An 18741-nucleotide genomic window follows, 5' to 3' on the forward strand; every position below is an offset into this window, starting at 1 on the left:
AGGAAAGCAAACGGGTTCATTGCACAGGCCCACAGTGCTGACCCAACGCCCTTCCTCCTGTAGTCTTCATCAACATAGAGATCCTCCACGTACAACACACGCCCAGACAGTGAGAAGAAACACCACACATACAACAGGTAGCCTACAAGCAGGGGTCGGTCTGAAACAGCAGGGTCAAATAACAAAATACGCAAATAAAGGAAACATGTTTGAACATGCAACATAATTCCAAATAATTATATATATATGAGCAAATTGCAGTGTTAATTTTAGTCAAGGTGGTGAAATTGTAAAACGCAAATAAAGGACATTGTAAAACTGATGGGAGTGTGTGATGCAGTCTGATAGAGATCATTAGCCGAGTTGATATACTTTGGTTCCGACAGCTTCTGAACAATCTGATATCTGATATTGTGCACACCACACCAACTGGAGATACCACATCAGGTCATGTCTTGTAATCACTGACCTGTTCCTTTGTGGTCCCTCGCTTCAGCAACAAAACAGTGGAACACTTTATCCTCACCAAAGCCGTTCCTTTTCAAAGCTGTAATAGAAAAGTTAATCTTTTCGCACACTTCATCACCACAAAAGCAGACATATGCCCATTGATAGACACTATCTGGATGCTAGACAGGATGTTCAAAGTCCATTTGCATGCAGGTACAGTGAGTCTAATAAAAGCTGTAGGAAATAACCAAGACTTGAAAACACAGTAAATATTCATACAATATAGATGTATATGTATCCATTCTCCATTCTCAGATATAGGTATATGTAAACCATATGCATTTAATCAATTTTTCTATCAACATGTGAGAATGGAGATATCGCCACAAAGTAGTTAACAGTTAATGTTGTGCTGGCTACACCACACTGTGGTATCGAGTACATACAGATGGAGTACATGCAGTTGGACTGGACAAGGATTCGTCTGAATAACAAGGTGATTTTGATGCAACGTTTTGTCTCAATGAAAAGTAGAATATGTACAGATATGATGCACTAGTACCCGTTTATACATATCTTATACCCTGTTCACATGGACAGAAATACAAAGGAGAATATTTGAATGTGGAGTAAATCTATTTATGTATGTAAAAGTATAGATATTTTGCGTTCACATGTTTTATTAGTGTCGTGTGCAACTCCACGTTTTGCCCCCCTTAAAACAAGAGACTGCCAATATCAAGGCCCAGAAGACGTTTCTCCTATTTCCTATGTGCTGGTTTAACTTCAGGACTAACACAGGAACTGGGCGTTTGAACAAGGCTTAGATCACAACAGTGGGGGAATGGTCAGTGGATTGTGAATATTAGAATGGCAAGGGAAACATTTAATTCATGTGTCAATAACTCACTACGGCTGGAGTAGGGAATTCAACGGTGGGGAAATGTGAACGAGAAATGTGTGTACTGCACTTGCGGATGAGACATTGAGAAATGTCAATTAAGTAATAGTACATGAAGCTTCTCTTTCCATTATGGGTCGATGACAGCAGTTTACACACTCTTCCAGCTGTGTCTTACTAAACACTGTGGTCCATCTGAGGCTTACTAAACACTGTGGTCCAGTTGTGTCTTAGTAAACACTGTGGTCCAGCTGTGTCTTAGTAAACACTGTGGTCCAGCTGTGTCTTAGTAAACACTGTGGTCCAGCTGCGTCTTACTAAACACTGTGGTCCAGTTTTGTCTAACTAAACATTGTGGTCCAGCTGTGTCTTACTAAACACTGTGGTCCAGCTGTGTCTTACTAAACACTGTGGTCCAGTTGTGTCTTAGTAAACACTGTGGTCCAGCTGAGTCTTACTAAACACTGTGGTCCAGCTGCGTCTTACTAAACACTGTGGTCCAGGTGTGTCTTACTAAACACTGTGGTCCAGCTGGGTCTTACTAAACACTGTGGTCAAGTTGGGTCTTACTAAACACTCTGGCCCAGGTGTGTCTTACTAAACACTGTGGTCAAGCTGTGTCTTACTAAATACTGTGGTCCAGCTGTGTCTTACTGAACACTGTAGACGAACATGTAGACGCATAACATGTAGCCACATAACTTGTAGATGCATAACATGTAGCCACATAACATGTAGACGCATAATATATAGCCACATAACATGTATCCCCATAACATGTAGACACATGATATGTAGCCACATAACATGTAGCCATACACCATTTAGCCACATAGCATGTAGCCACATAACATGTAGACACATAACATGTAGCCATACACCATTTACCCACATAGCATGTAGCCACATAACATGTAGACGCATAACATGTAGACACATAACATGTAGCCAGATAACATGTAGCCATACATACACCATTTAGCCACATAACATGCAGACACATAACATGTAACCACATATCATGTAGACGCATAACATGTAGCCACATAACATGTAGACGAATAACATAGTATGTGTACATATGCAGTGCTGTCGTATGTCTGTACTGTGTAGTTTATACACTTTATGCTACACTTAGCAGTCATTTCTCTAACACATATACTTCATATACTATTAAGAAAGTGGGGCATATCCAATGTAGAGGTTTTCCATGCTGTATATAGGTGGATCTTAACATTATGGTAAGATTCAGTTATACATGTATGAATGAACAATTTCATTTTTACAAGTGGGAGAGACATTTCGGTGGAGGTTCTAACATCGTTATCAAGCAAGTAATTCAACTTCTAAATGCCTCTCAAAGGAATCAAGTATTCATGAGGGAATATCCCCATGTCCTTGTTGGCCTGGGTCCTCTATTGTCGCTGCCAGTGCATTATAACTCTGTATCCCTATGTCCTTGTTGGCCTGAGTCCTCTATTGTCGCTGCCAGTGCATTATAACTCTGTATCCCTATGTCCTTGTTGGCCTGAGTCCTCTATTGTCGCTGCCAGTGCATTATAACTCTGTATCCCTATGTCCTTGTATTCCTTGGTTCTGTATTGTCGCTACCCGTGCATTATAACCTATTTCTCATTTCATAATCACAAAAGTTACATTTGGAATATCTTCTTGTCCTTTGTTTAGTCACGTCTAAGGTTGATATAGTTTGTTTCTCGTCAGTGTAAAACATTCGAAGGGGTGAAACTATGTGTTTGTTAAAGATGTCACCAAAGCTGACACATAGCCTCCCCATTGCACTTGTATCAAATATTTCTTTCCACGCCTTCTGTTGTGGTAACAGAAGCAAGGATGATACACCTTTATATGAGGGCTGAGTTTTACAGATGGATTTTTGTGAGGTCGGTATTTTTCTACGCCATTCACTAGCTACACGAACAATGGATCCCTCACCGTTCTCTACCGATCAGTAAATAAGTGTATACACTTGTACATCACCAAGCATTACTATCAACTTTGAGGGAAACTAATACATTATATTATGTATTCATTGGTGCAACGAACAGTTTCGTAATATTACATTCTGCCGTGACATCAACATATAGTGTATAGCATACCCCATGTATGGATCACGACGCTACTCTAACTAGATTTTTGTATACAGCTAACACATTATGTGTTCACAGCATGTCTACCCGCGACTACCAGCACAATGTTAGGTGATGCATTGCGTGACTAACTATCAACGTCAATTGGAGTATTGTGCATTAGTATCTGACAGCGTCTTTGTGGCCGTCACAGTTACAAAGGGGCCTAGTATTTCGTTCCGTCCTTTGTTCTTGTTGTCCTGGGACCTATATTGTCTCTACCCGTGCATTGTAACTCTGTATCTCTTTGTCCTTGTTGTCCTGGGACCTCTATTGTCGCTACCCGTGCATTGTAACTCTGTATCCCTTTGTCCTTGTTGTCCTGGGACCTCTATTGTCGCTACCCGTGCATTGTAACTCTGTATCCCTTTGTCCTTGTTGTCCTGGGTCAGTTGGTGTATTGTGCATTAGTATCTGATAGTGTATTTGTGGCCGTCACAGTTACAAAGGGGCCCAGTATTCCGTTCTTGATAGGAGGCGTAAAACCCTGGGCCCAGTATTAGCCTTCTGTCATCCTTGGTTTTAGATCCTGGCTGCATTCAGGTAACATTATAGCAGAGAAAGACACATCTTGGTCCCTCCTTAGATATAAGTATGTTCAGGTTTGTTTTCTTCACCTGGTGATTTTAAAGCACGACACGAATTCAAATCTATTTGCCACGTATAAACAATACCTGTAGCTATAAACCTGGTGGAATGGATTACGTCTATTCCTCGGTCTGTACCACATGAACCCTATCACCGTGAGGCTATAACTCAGCCTTCATTCGTATCACCGCATATAATGTAGGTAACAAAAACAAATATTTGTCATTTAAAACACAAGTTGGCAGACGTTTTGGAGTTTGCCAACCTATGTTTGCAAACTAATGCTGTCGACTTTAAGCATCGCTTCATGGTTCCAGCACGTGTATGTCACCCCATGCTACAGTAGGCTTGGAAACGTGCACACAAGGTGAAGACGGTTGTGTTGTCACCGACATCAAACTCACGAAATCTCAACTGTGTGTAGTTCAACACAACCACCTGGGTGAGACCGCTGGCACAATCGAATAAATTTATTTTTATTGAATGGCTTACGATTCACTTTGTTTGAATGAGTGCTTTCAAATCGCCAGGCAAGTGTGAGGACAATATGTATAGCCTCCCTGCCGTAATTGAATGCATTTGTCATTGAATAACCTGACTATGACACAAGTTATCGTACCCAATGAAGGCAGGCGTCCTGTGCGTCACGCGAGTAGGCGCCACTGAATGTCCGAGTTTCGTTTTGTAGCTGAACAAGGCTACGGCCATATTTGTCTTCCTGTTGAGTCTGTGTCGTGTAAGTAAAATATATCTACTCATTTCTTGTGGTTATATTATCATCTTCTTAACATATACTATGTTTTCCCTCTTGATGAGTGTTTACAGCTGTATGACTTCCTTTATAGATCTTAAAGCATCGGTGTGAACTAAGTTGAATCCAGTGTGTCTGTGGTTATGAGGAGGAATGCAATTGGTGTAGGTCGGGTTGGGCGGGGTGTTGATAGTGAAGGTGGACGCAACAGTGTTGATAAAACGTCACCTTTTGGCCCAGGATTGCAGGTATTGTCAGTTAAAGAGTAAGCATATCAACACAGTTTCTTGTATCGTATTGTATGTGGATACATCTGCTACTCTCGTCAACTGCTTGTGTGAACAGCATATGTACACTCGTTAGACGCGAAGATCTGACCATGTCAAACACGGATCATGTCTCACCCTGTAATTATTAGATTTGGAAAGGGTGCCAAGGATCAAGCAACTTTGTTTGCAGACACTTTGTAAGCAGTGTACAAGTAGTGGTAGAGTGATGGGAACGCCAGGCCATGTTGTAACATGCTACACAAGCTGGCCACGGTTGGTGGTGAAGTCATTCTATAGGTTGTCATGGCTGCCACTCTGACATCACCATGTATGAATAGCGCTTTGACATGCCTGTCAAGTGCATGAATTGCAGTGTTGTGTTTCAGAGCGGGTTACTCATGTCATCTGCTTAGCTTTACAACGAATGCAACGAACACAGCTTCACACATAGCCACTTTGCTATGGTGGGCATCGAACGTTGAAATCCATGTTTGACATGTAAATTAACTGTGTAGACATTTGTTTAAAGGGTTCCGTGGCTTTATTTACTTTTGTATTATATTGAGACTCCAATCTAGATATATAGCAGCCCTTAGAAGAACTTACATATTTTATTGAGCATTTATTTCATTCAATAGTGAGACTGAATCAACATATAACTAGATAAGTTGGTGAGTTTAACGCCTCGTTTAACAGTATTTCATTTATATCACGGCGTGTCAGCTTATATGGGAGGAAAGCCCGAAGTAATGCAGGTCTGAGACGTTTACTCTTTTGTCAAAACCCACGATCACGGATATGGTGCTGACAAACGTAAACACATAATCGCGGCAAACCTGGATTCGAACCAACAAACATAGGTTTCTGGCGCACCCAATAGACGCAAATTTGCACAGTGAGTTGCGGCTCCTTAGACGGCTGAGCTACCCGTGGCCCCTATAACATAAAGGAAACCCATTTCTCTATGTAAGATATTATGGGAAATAAAGGGACGAAGGTACCTACTTCAATACATTATACATGTAACTATACAACATGGAGAATTGCAATAAAAAGTACGATTTTCGCAAGGAAGAATTTGACCAGGACCTCTAACGCAGTATAAAAGGGCATTATGAGTTTAATGCTAAGTTATTAATGTTTAGAACTTTTTAGAACTGTACCTTCATCCCAGCGACATTCCCACACACCTGACGTCAGAAGATGGCTGCCCCCCACGTTGTCGTCACCAGAGGAACCACAAGTACCTAAAGGAGAACCTTCAGGTGGACCCTGTGCTGGACGCCTTGTTGGAGGACGATGTCTTCACACAGGCGGACTATGACAGGTGTAGACAGGCTGGGCCGGAGAAATGTGAGATGCTGTTAGAAATATTAAAGAAGAAGGGACAAGAAGGGTACCGGACACTGTGTGCTGTGCTTGATTCCTCACAGCCGTTCATCAAACAACGGCTTGATGGAACCTCCATGGAAGCAGGTTCGTAAGTAGGGTTATCATAAGCTGCCAGAACTACCAATAGCATACAGCTATCAGTTGGTCTAGTATTTCTGTGCATCAGAAATGTAAAAAAATATCCCACTCTTGGAATTGGTTTAGATTGTTGTTTGGAGAACTAAATCCTGAATGTTGCCACCTGCCAGGTCACCACATTAAGCCTAGATACACTTAGATCACAGCCAGAAAGTCACAGGGTCACACATCGTTTCATTCTCTCCCATTCAACAAATAATATCTCACATTTTATATCAATACATTGAAGTAAGTCTATGACAGTACGTATGAACATAAAAAAAAACATTAGAAAAATAAAATGATTTTAAAAAGATAAATGCAGTACTATATGATATGATGCCGATAAAGAGAAGTGCTATCAACCACAGATGTGCCCAGTTAGTAGCTACTCAACAGAGGAAACAAAATGTCTTCAAACTACGAGTTACATCTTGTCTTACTGTTTTACCACACGCGCACTAATCTACTCTTCAGGTAGTTCAGAACTCGTCTATGTCAACAAGTTCAAGCTGGAAGCTCAGTACAAAAAGGAGCTTGGTGACAAAGAGGACCAGATAGCTGAACTGCAATCTGTGAGTAGTCCGAACACAGTAAAAACTTGTCTGCTCATCATGTTAAGATACCCCTATATTCAGATGAGAAAGATATGTATGAAGTAGTGCTGCACATGTATTAGGTATCAGATGTGCAATTTTAGTGAATGTAAGCTTCCCACAACTCTTTTAAATATCAAGTTTATATTACATTTTCCGAGACTAGTGAAACAGGCACTACATGTAAAAAGCTGCAATGTTTAGGTGTATTTATATGTAGTGGATGTTCAGATGATTACCCCTCGTTCACGTCTGTTTTCAGGCAATGGAAAGACTTGAGGAACAACTAAAACAAAAAAACTTGGACCACGCTGAACGGGAGGAAGCAATTAAAAAGGAAAGAGAGGACCACATAGCACAGATAGAAAAGCAGAAGGAGGAAGTAGAAACATGTAGGCTGATGTTTGCTTTTCTGTTTCAAGTCTGTCTTTTAGTTGCAACTTTGATTTTACCTCTGCTGCCAGTGTTGACGTGAACACGTGCAGCATTACTGATTACCATTGACCTGTATAGTATTATTAACCAGACAATGTCATTGCTGGAGATACTTTCCCTCGACATCTACAATAAAACATACCAAGGAATTTGTATTTTGATCAAAGAAGCAATTAACTGATGCGATCCTTGCAACTTTCTCATTTCAGTGAAAATGAAACTGTCAAAGTCAAACGATGATTTGCAGCAGAGTCAGGCAGAATGTGACGACGTGAAGAAGGTAGGAATGAGTGAGTGAGTGAGTTGGGTTTAATGCCGCTTTTAACAATAATCCAGTTATATCGCTGCGTGTCAGCTTAATGTGGGAGGAAATCCCGAAGTGATGCATGTCTCAGACGTTTACCACTTCGGTGAAACCCACGAGCACGGGTACGGCGCTGACAAACCTAGAAACATAATCGAGGCGAACTGGGATTCGAACCCACAATCATAGGTTTCTGGTGTGCCCAAGGGACCCAACTCTGCACAGCGAATCGCGGCGCCTTAGACGACAGTGCCACTCGTGCCCCCAGGTAGGAGTGATGTTATCCTGAAGGAGATACTCGGAAATAGAAACACTGTTGCATAATTACACATGTAACATAAAAGGACAATATGAAGCAATGGCACTTGTCATTTCAGAGACTGCACGAAGAACAGCAGGCAAACGAGGCCTTGTCAGGGGATCCTAGGCCACAGTCCCCAGATATGGAAGACATTGCAGTGCAGGTCCAACATACAGGTACACTGAGAAAAGGGACAATCAATATCACAAACGTAAATAGTCAGAAACATAATCATAATAAGGTGGGGAGATATGTGGCTTAGCTTAGCGAATACTTGCGTTCGTGTGTGTGCATGTGTGTGCGTTTGTGTGTGTGTGTGTGTGTGTGTGTGTGTGTGTGTGTGTGTGTGTGAGTGCAGGCGCGCGTGCGTGTAAGCGTGTGCGTGCGTGGCTGCTTGTACTAGTCCTGACTAATGTTGATTTTACAGCGCTCGTCCCATGAGCCGCAGTTTAGAATGCATACCCCTATCGTACACAATATACAGACGCCGAGCATACCAGTCCTTTTTTTTAGTCCCTTAATATCGAGGTCCACGCAGGGTAACAAGTACCATCTTTTAACGGCTTTTGGTCAGGGATCGAACCCCCGACCTTTCGCTCCACAGACAGGCGCTCTATCCACTAGACCAAGGAGGCAGTCTAATCATGAAGAGCTCAGTATGATATTGAATATATACATCTTATTGTGTTGTTTTTTACCCCCAGGTTCCAGTGACAGAATGTGCCAGTTTTCAACTCAATCTTGCTGTGATGAAAGTCAGCTTTGTCTCCTTCCATGCCTTCATTCTGCCTGCAAACCATGCATTGATCACCACGCTGCCCTAGCGAAGCAGAAGTGCCTCCAATGTCCCTGTGGTCGTGAGTTCAACATGGAACAGACTGAAGTAGATCATGTTGGACGCAATGAGGCTGCTTTTGCTGCCAACGTTGAGGGAGACAAGAAATGTAACTACATCGAGGGAGATCATGACGCAAAGGCTGAGGTGTACTGTCACGAATGTGATAACCTGCTCTGTTCCGACTGTCATAAATATCATGACCTGCGGACACGGAATAGAAACCACAGAGTGGAGGAGGTCAATCAGACAGAGAATATCCCCATGAGGCATTGGCTGAAGGAACCTAATTGCACAGACCACCCAAACAATGAACTCCAGCTGTATGACCACACATGTAAGAAGGCTATCTGTATTGTATGTCTACATGGGGCCCATAGAGATCACAAGAAAGATGACTTGAATCATGCCCATGAGAAGGCAAAGGGTCAGTTGGAGGAACAGTTGCAGAATCAACGACGTAAACTGAAAGATGTCACAGACAGAATGGCAACTGTCAACAGTCACAAAGATGAACTGGGCGATAAACAGAGAACTCTGGAACAAGCCATCATTACTGTTTGTAAAAGTGTGGCTGTAAAGTCCCTTCATCGACAGAGAAAACTGAGGGAAGAGGTCAAAATGAGTCTGGAGGCCCCAAATAAAACAGTTCAAGAGACACTTGACACTATACATGACGTCCATACTTCCATTGCATCCACGATAGAATACACACAGAGAACACTGGAATCTACAAGACGAGAGGAGCTCATTGCTCTCACTGCTGCGATACTGAAGAAATGTGATGAAAATCTCAAGAGAGAACTTCCAGAAGATGACACAAGAGATACAAGGATCCTCCTTTCCTTTCAAGGCCAGAAAGCCCTGGAGGAACTCATCGATACATTTGGTGGCCTTGTCTCCTGTCTCGACTTGGATCGTATTCCAGACACACAGCCTACTTACCAAGGTAGGTATATTCAAGAACATTCATGTTAAGATGATACTCAGCAACCCATTGACCAGTTTCTCATTCCACTGCTGAAACATTTGCTTAAATGCCTCAACTGCACTTTTTCTTTATGTCCACATCGGTACTAAAGCATTTAATCCAAGCTGTTGGTGTAACACTTATCTATAAGTCGTAAGTGACTTTGTAAACATTGCACGTTAGATATACATTACAAAAAGCCGATGCATATATCTGTTCCATATTTGTCCTCAGATCTGCTTCAACAGATACACCTGCTGACATTGAGAGAACAAGAAACAAACACGGTAATATGTTGTTTAAAAGGAAATTAAATGTATCTAAATACGTTGAATGCAAATATTGTTGGAATCAATTAGAATATTCGGCTGATGAACATGGTTGGGAGTTCTATACCAGTTCTATGTTATATAATAACGTCACGTTACAGTCTCTCAGATGGTTGAATGCCCACAGGTATATATTGTGGTTGTTGTTTCAGCTCCATGAAGGACGATGGCGTCAGCTTCTCCAGATTATACATTGCATCACAGGTATAGTATGATACCCGGATGGAGGTCGGAAGGAGCAGATTAAATAAATCACTTATTCTATTTCAGTCTTTATAGCAAAACATCAATGTACCTAACGCATACGTGAACGACTCGATATGTAGGATTTAAGTAAACATGCTTAAACAATTTGAGTCAGGTAGAAAAACGTTCAAATATGTTTGTTTGTCTTCCAACAGGAATCAAGGAATCCGACGCTACTGTATCTGGATCACAGGAACTCCAACCTGCACAGCCGACATCACAAGACGTTTATGAAGCTGCCACCAAAGTACGTTCAATAACCCAACGAGGTTCCGGGTCTGAATAGGTCCCCAGCAACCAATGCTGATTGTAAACAGGCGAATAGATGGATCAGGTGATCAGGCTTGTTGATAGCGTGTCATTGTTCCCCGACGGCGTGGGGGGTTGCACATAAATCAATCATCGGAAATGGCCCTGATACGATTATTTACATGCCGCCGCCATATAGTCGGAATATTGCTGAGTGTGGAGTTAAACAACAAACAAAAACGTCATATCACATACTAATGATCTGCCGCTAAATCTTCAGTTGCATTCAGTAAAAGTAAATCAATCTGTAAGTTGAAATTGTCCATCCTATAAAATGAAACAGCTTACGCTAAAAACAATCTCTTAACACCTTTGTTTCAGCTCACAATTCGAGTATGCATCTCCACTGAGACAGTACCACGTGAAATCTTCTTGCGAGGTTCGTGGAGGACAACTGATTTTAGTCTAAAGTCAAAACTTTATTCGAGTTACTATCAGTATAGAAGATGCCACCAGTTCCATCTAGAGTGCTACAATATCAATTATGTATAGTAGATAGGTCATTTTGCTTGGATTGTGTAAGACCGACACCATACCTGAACTACCACAAACAGATTACTCAGAGGTCAATCAATTCTTATTTCTATTCTCTTGTTACAGTCTTTTATGTGGGTCACATTATGAAATGCAGACGGGATTGTGCAATGGCAGGACATATTTCGTTAATGCAGAAACTTTTGGTATTTTTGTATATCGGAAGTGTGTTCAATACACACGTAAAAGTGTCAGCCTTAAACTTAAGAAATTCGGATTCCGACAAGTAGGGATGGGTGAAAAGAAACAAACTCTTATAACGTTGTTTATTACTCATTCAATATCAGACATTGCGAAAATCCTAACGAATTGAGACATGTGGGGCAATAAAGACACAACCCGTCAAATACTTGGCAAATATCTGTGATGAATGACGTCTCCACTTGGTCACGTCGCTTGTGCAGTAGAAGGAAACACATTTTATATAGCTGTTCAGTTCATGTTTGATATTTAATCCAAATGATTAATTCTTGATCTGTGATAAGATAATTACTTTATCTGTTGCATGTTGTTCATATCTTGAATGTCTTCAGCATGTTGATTTGATTTATCATAAATCATAGAAAGGAGCACGATGTTTGGGACCTAAGTTGGACCGTGGGAGTACATCCTTGATCCAGATCAGATCATAATACATGACAGCTCATGATAGACCGTTTCACTTACACGTGGCTGTATCAGATGAGCACTGCACGGAATGTTTTGAAACATGCATGACGACAACACGATATCAGCTATTTGTGTTGGTTGAAAAGAAAATTATGAAACTACATGACTAAGTTGTGTGTTTCACTTGTGTGAGGGTGCTTAACCACTGTGTTTCACTTGTGTGAGGGTGCTTAACCACTGTGTGTTTCACTTGTGTGAGGATGCTTAACCACTGTGTGTTTCACTTATGTGAGGGTGCTTAACCACTGTGTGTTTCACTTGTGTGAGGGTGCTTAACCACTGTGTTTCACTTGTGTGAGGGTGCTTAACCACTGTGTGTTTCACTTGTGTGAGGATGCTTAACCACTGTGTGTTTCACTTATGTGAGGGTGCTTAACCACTGTGCGTTTCACTTGTGTGAGGGTGCTTAACCACTGTGTTTCACTTGTGTGAGGGTGCTTAACCACTGTGTGTTTCACTTGTGTGAGGGTGCTTAACCACTGTGTTTCACTTGTGTGAGGGTGCTTAACCACTGTGTTTCACTTATGTGAGGGTGCTTAACCACTGTGTGTTTCACTTATGTGAGGATGCTTAACCACTGTGTTTCACTTGTGTGAGGGTGCTTAACCACTGTGTGTTTCACTTGTGTGAGGTTGCTTAACCACTGTGTTTCACTTGTGTGAGGGTGCTTAACCACTGTGTTTCACTTATGTGAGGATGCTTAACCACTGTGTGTTTCACTTATGTGAGGGTGCTTAACCACTGTGTGTTTCACTTATGTGAGGGTGCTTAACCACTGTGTGTTTCACTTGTGTGAGGGTGCTTAACCACTGTGTTTCACTTGTGTGAGGGTGCTTAACCACTGTGTGTTTCACTTGTGTGAGGGTGCTTAACCACTGTGTGTTTCACTTGTGTGAGGGTGCTTAACCATTGTGTCTTTCACTTATGTGAGGGTGCTTAACCACTGTGCGGGACACGGTTGACCCAGTCCTCTGAAGCACAACAATTCACACCAAGCTGACACTCCATGTTATAACTGAAATACAGTTTATAAAAACACACCTCACAGATTGACTGTCTTCTAACTGTGCAGGTCATCTGGGAAAACAAACCATATTCACATTTCTTCAGAAGCAAATGCGCCAAAATTGTGTTTTACATTGTAATCTATACTTTTGCAGGCTTTTCTAGCAAAGTGCACATCGTCAAGGGGGACAGCGGTGTCACATACATCATGTGTAAGTACATTTGAATCATAGCGACAGCAGTCCGCTCTGCCAGGCAGTCGCATCAGTAGTAAAAAAACACTTCAATGAAATTCAACCTGAATGATAGTGTGTCATCACGCACTGATGTCATGGATCCTTGCTGTCCACTACTGGTGTCTGGCTGTGTGGAGCTGGAACACTACTTAAAGAGACGGAGAACAAGCAATGCATTCGACGATTGTATTCCAGTTGTACAGAGTGAGTGAGTTAGGGAGCGAGGGAGCAATACTCCAGGTGTATCATTTACCCTTGTTGGGAAACGAACTTTAGCCACCGGGTCTTGTTTTCGATTCGTTGTAATATCCAGTGACCCGTGAAGGTCCGGGGTAGAAGGGGTATTCAGCAACTCATGCCTGCCGTAAAAGACGACTATGTTTGTCGTAAGAGGCCCTTGACGTGATCGGGTCATCAGGCTCGCTGACTTGGTTGATGCATGTCATCGTATGGTCCAGATTCGATTATTACAGACCACTGTTATATAGCTTGAATACTGATTTTGGCGTTAAACAACAAAGAAGAAACTGTAATAGCCAGTATTCCAATTGCCTGGAGCCGCTCAGTTGTTTTCAGTTGGCGCATTTTTGAGAAGTTTGATTCACGATTGTTAACAAAAACAAAACGTCCGACTGTTCTCTTTAGTATTCCCCACTTAAAATAGAATCACGAAATATAAATCTTACAAAGACAGCTACTAAATAGTGAAAACAAGTCATTCCGCCGATAAGGAACAAATTGAAAGAAAAACGTGCAGATGTAGTATTTTAGGCTATTGATCAAGTTAACTGCTAAATATAACCGCTCGCCGTTACCTGACTGTCGATTCTTACCCGAATTGTAACAATGAGATCACAACTCAGTGATGATGTTTGTTGCTAGCAAAATAGCTATTTCTAGAAAAGCGCACTTTGCTATATTTTGCCATTACTGTAAGTAAATTTGCTTGTTTTTACTTTTTAAGTTTCATCACACATGCTCCTATCTTCGTTAATCAATCATCGTGATATTTCGTCATTCTATTTCAAGTGGCAGAGTCTATAGATGTTTTTAGTATGTCGGAACTGAGTTGTACCGCCTCCCGTCACCCTTGTATGGTGTGTGTGAAAGGATGACATGGATAATATGTATAGTACGTTCCGTATATCATAACTTTGGATATGTATTGAAAACGTTAAACTACAACAAACTGTAACAAACAAGTCGATTCACAAATTCACGTAAGAACTATGACATTGTAGATTTCAGTTGATCAGTTCACCTGACGGAGTTTCCCCCCTTGTCGAGGAGGTTAATGAGACTGAGAAATATTATTATTGTAAAACACTTTCAGTTAATCGTGTACGTTTTTCCGTCAACATTCATCTTCAATACTGTTTCTGAATGCTGTCAGGTGAAATGAGGTTTATCGTCGCGTTCAAAATTATTGCTCTTATACAGCTACGTGCATGTACGTGTGCGCGCGCGCGCGTTTGTGGCTGCTTGTACAAATCTGGACTAATACCGATATCAAAGTGCTAACTACCGTGCCGCAGTTTAACATGAGTACCCCACAGTATACTGATTCCATCTTTTACTACCATCTTGCCGTAAAAGGCGACTATGCTTGTCGTAAAAGGCGACTAACAGGATCGGGTGGGCAGGCTCGCTGATTTGGTTGAAGCATGTCGTCGATCCCAACTGCGTGGATCGATGCTCATGATATCAATCACTGGATTGTCTGGTCCATACTCGATTATTTACAGACCGCCGTCATATAACTGGGATATTGCTGAGTGCGGCGTAAAACAACAAACCAACCACCCAACCATATTTGAACGTCTTTTGGTATGACGCGGCCGGGTAACGAACCCCAGATATTCCACTCTTTGCATGGACGCTCCACCATTGGACCACGGAGGCAGTCTGTTTCTGAGTAAAACATAATTTGACATATTGGTTGTAATATTGCATTTCATCCTTTTTGGACACATTATTATACTTTGAGTCAGTGCTAATGACATATATTATGCGTAAATCCTAAATTCTAATGCAGATTTCAATATCATTGTATTGTCACTTTTAACGGCGCCATAACACTTGTCTGACAATAATTGTAAAGGTTTATAAGTATTAACAAACCCATGTATTGTGATGTACATGATTATCGTACGTGTACATATGTGTATGGCACTGATGATGAAGGCCGTACCTGTTGTTATGGCAGCAATATTTGGACGGTGGCTGGCTAGTGGTTAAAGCGTCCGATCGTCACGCCGAAGACCCGCGTTCGACTTCCGACTTGGCTGAAATGTGTAAAGCCCATTTCTGGTGTTCTCCGTCGTGATATTACCGAAATATTGATAAAAGCGGCGTCGGTGTTCAACATTAGAAAAACAATTCGGATTACTGATTTCTGAATTTCAGTTCTGGTAAATGGGTAAAAGTTTTGATGTTGAATGCAAATCAAAAGAGTTGGAATTCGCTGCCTAGATCTACATACTGAATTACTGTTGTTCTCCAACTTCTAAATTTGTTCAACTCTGTGAAACTAAGGGTCGGGTGACTGGTGAAAGCATTGTTGACTTGTCTATCCGCAGGATAATATAAGTGTTAACACAATGTAGATCGTTGTTATCATATATTGTTTAGTTATTTTATGTTTACGTTTGTGGGAACAGTTTTAGAAGTGGTTGCATTAAATACTGAGAATGTATTAAATTATATCTTTGACAACATCTTTAATAATCGTCATGTGACAATAAATACATAGTGTCCCAGTCACAACACATGACGCGACATCCTCGCGGCCAGCGAGGTTGCTGAAGCTGTGGCCAGTGACTGAAGCGATCGTAGAAGTTACCTGTTCACACTGTGTCTGTTGAACACTCAAGTGTAAAAATATCGTCAAACAACAGCTTTTTCCATCTTATTGTTTACAATATTGTACAAGAAGAGTTTGAATTGCCATGATGATAGTTTTATCGTGGAATAATGTGGAAACACTTGTATATTTAGGCTGTTGTCGTCTACTTCTGATAGCTGACACAAACCAGCTCAACTACAACTTTGTGAAAAAATATTTAAAACAGCATTCATTTCTTTACAAATGCACATAAAAATGTATGAAAAACATTTCGAATACCCAGTCAAATAATTTCACAGCGTTATTGCTACTATTTAGGGCATTGTTATGTTGAATTTCACAGAGAGACGAAAATGCCAGCCGATCTTTCAGTGCGGTGTTTTGTAAACATTGAAACGAGGTTCACAATAAAATGACCAATTTGTTATCTGAAGTCAGGAAATTTGATAAACTGTAAACAAAATGTATATTTCCAGGTCCTAAACTACAACTGGACGCTGCTCGAGCCAACACAGACTGCTGCCACGTAACTACAGACGGTGAGCTGGTCAACCCGCCGCCCGCCACACGACACAGAGACAGCGGCAGGTTACAGAGATACATGGGCACCTGTAGTTCCACCCCCATCCCCCTTACTCCACCCCCCTCTAATGTCACCCCTGCCCCACACACACCACGATACTGGGAGACCCACTCCAGGGTGGGTGTGGTGGGTGGTGTGTTGTGTTGGCCTGTTGTCCTGGAGATGGGTGTGGGGGAGGAGAGCCAGGTGGACAGTGACTGTTATGTTCGTGGACAGCGCCGCTCCTGGTGTGTCCGTGTATGGAGATGTGGCACACACCAGAGTCTCTGTACCAGGGTGTGTCAGCAGGGGGAGGAGGGGGAGTGTTACAGAACCACAATGTCTGACACACCCGGCACACAGGTCACCCTCCACTATGGCGTTGTGCTTGACGTGGGGAGGGGGAGACTCGGCTTGTTCGATCTCGACAGGGAGATTGTTTTGGCCAAGCTGGATGTTGAGTGGAGGGAGTCTCTTCTCCCCATGTTTAGTGTTGGGTCGCCAGGTGTCTACACAGTCAACATGAAGGTGGTCAGCGGGGTGGACATCACCATGACTGACTCCAAGAAGTCACTTATCTATAACGCCCTCACATAGGAAATGAAATAAACATGACATTGTGTAAACTTGTAAGTGTGACATATTTATTTAAACTGTCAAATGTAGTGTGATTGTATTGATTGAGGCGGACATAGGAGTTACCTGTCTATGTTCTGTTTGTTGTGTACAAGAATGTAACAAGGTTAGCTAAATGTGTTGTTTTCTACTTGACTGGTTTCTGTGGTGTATTAGAAACATTTTGCATCCTCACATGAGTATTGTTATGATTATTAATCTGCGGTAATCGATCAGTTTATCACACATTTCCTACATTTCTGGGAAATGACACAACAATCAAATGAGTGCACAGATTCATCAAAAGTTGTTACAAATCATGAATTTGTTGACATGGTCCGTTTCTTCTCTGTAATATAATTGTTTTAAACCCCTACATGAATAGTGTTGTGCTGAAAGTATTGCAGTTGTGCCGCCACATTGCCACATTTGATGTCAGTGAAGAAATGGGATGAAAGTGATTGAAGCGGACATAGAATGTACAGGTGTACATGTGACGTGTGTACAGAAATGTTACAAAGTTCACTGAATATTTTGTTTCTCTATTATCATGTGTTTGCTGTGAGGGAAAAAAACACTAAGAACACTTAGAATACCCACTGAAATGTGTTTGTTTAATTATCTGCTCTGATTATGTCAAGAGGTAACGGACACTTACGAAGGTTACAGGTAGGCATGGTGTCTCGTGACTTTAGTCTACGGACACTTACGAATGATCCCTATGCCATTTGGCATACTCGTCCCATTCCGTAATCTACAAGATACGGAGTGGTGAGGACTCAGCCGATCGATATGCCGTGAACTGAAAACGGCTCCAGGCGTCATACGTCAGACGTTGAACTCGCGAGTACGCATGAATGACATGGTATTTAATAATTCGATTTTGTGACAGAAACGTGTGGTAGGGAACACTGTAAGGATGACATGTTATTTCCGACACTGCTGATATACTCTCAAAGATGAGCACTATAATAATTAACTGTCTTCTTTAACAGATTCGGATTCTACCCCTAGATGCCGAGTTATTTTTCTGACGCACAATTTTATCAATTTTAAAAGTAGAAATTGTGAGAGAATTGTCTTCGTGTGGCACTTGATTTACCTCTATACAATTCAGCAGGGAGACAGAATGTAAACTTTATTATCATGCAGTATCATATCACAACTATAAGACTGATTTGAAAAGCAGACAGTCATGAATCGTGTCCAATATTTCGTCCTGCGTAAAATAACACAACAAAGTTTGAAACTTTCAATAGTTGACCTATAAAGGCACTTATAACGTGACATCTTCACTGACACCGTGAGCGGAGGAAATAATGTTCTATATATGAA

The 18741-nt window shown here is 41.5% G+C and overlaps 1 protein-coding gene across 1 annotated transcript in view; it reads left to right on the plus strand.

The window, feature by feature from the left end:
* LOC139448887 (uncharacterized) overlaps window positions 1-17976 on the plus strand; it is a 34905-nt gene extending 16929 nt beyond the window's left edge. Inside the window, exons 14-25 of the mRNA XM_071230405.1 lie at window positions 6252-6582; window positions 7093-7190; window positions 7474-7603; window positions 7856-7926; window positions 8328-8427; window positions 8956-10035; window positions 10291-10343; window positions 10538-10589; window positions 10787-10878; window positions 11262-11319; window positions 13304-13360; window positions 16706-17976. Of these exons, the coding sequence (XP_071086506.1) occupies window positions 6252-6582; window positions 7093-7190; window positions 7474-7603; window positions 7856-7926; window positions 8328-8427; window positions 8956-10035; window positions 10291-10343; window positions 10538-10589; window positions 10787-10878; window positions 11262-11319; window positions 13304-13360; window positions 16706-17388 (2805 nt within the window). The 3' untranslated portion in view covers window positions 17389-17976. The remainder of the gene's footprint in view (window positions 1-6251; window positions 6583-7092; window positions 7191-7473; window positions 7604-7855; window positions 7927-8327; window positions 8428-8955; window positions 10036-10290; window positions 10344-10537; window positions 10590-10786; window positions 10879-11261; window positions 11320-13303; window positions 13361-16705) is intronic.
* The last annotated feature ends 765 nt before the right edge of the window (window positions 17977-18741 follow it).

Source organism: Haliotis cracherodii, unplaced genomic scaffold (assembly GCF_022045235.1).
Source record: "Haliotis cracherodii isolate W230 unplaced genomic scaffold, xgHalCrac1.p SCAF_7, whole genome shotgun sequence".
Taxonomy (NCBI): domain Eukaryota; kingdom Metazoa; phylum Mollusca; class Gastropoda; order Lepetellida; family Haliotidae; genus Haliotis; species Haliotis cracherodii.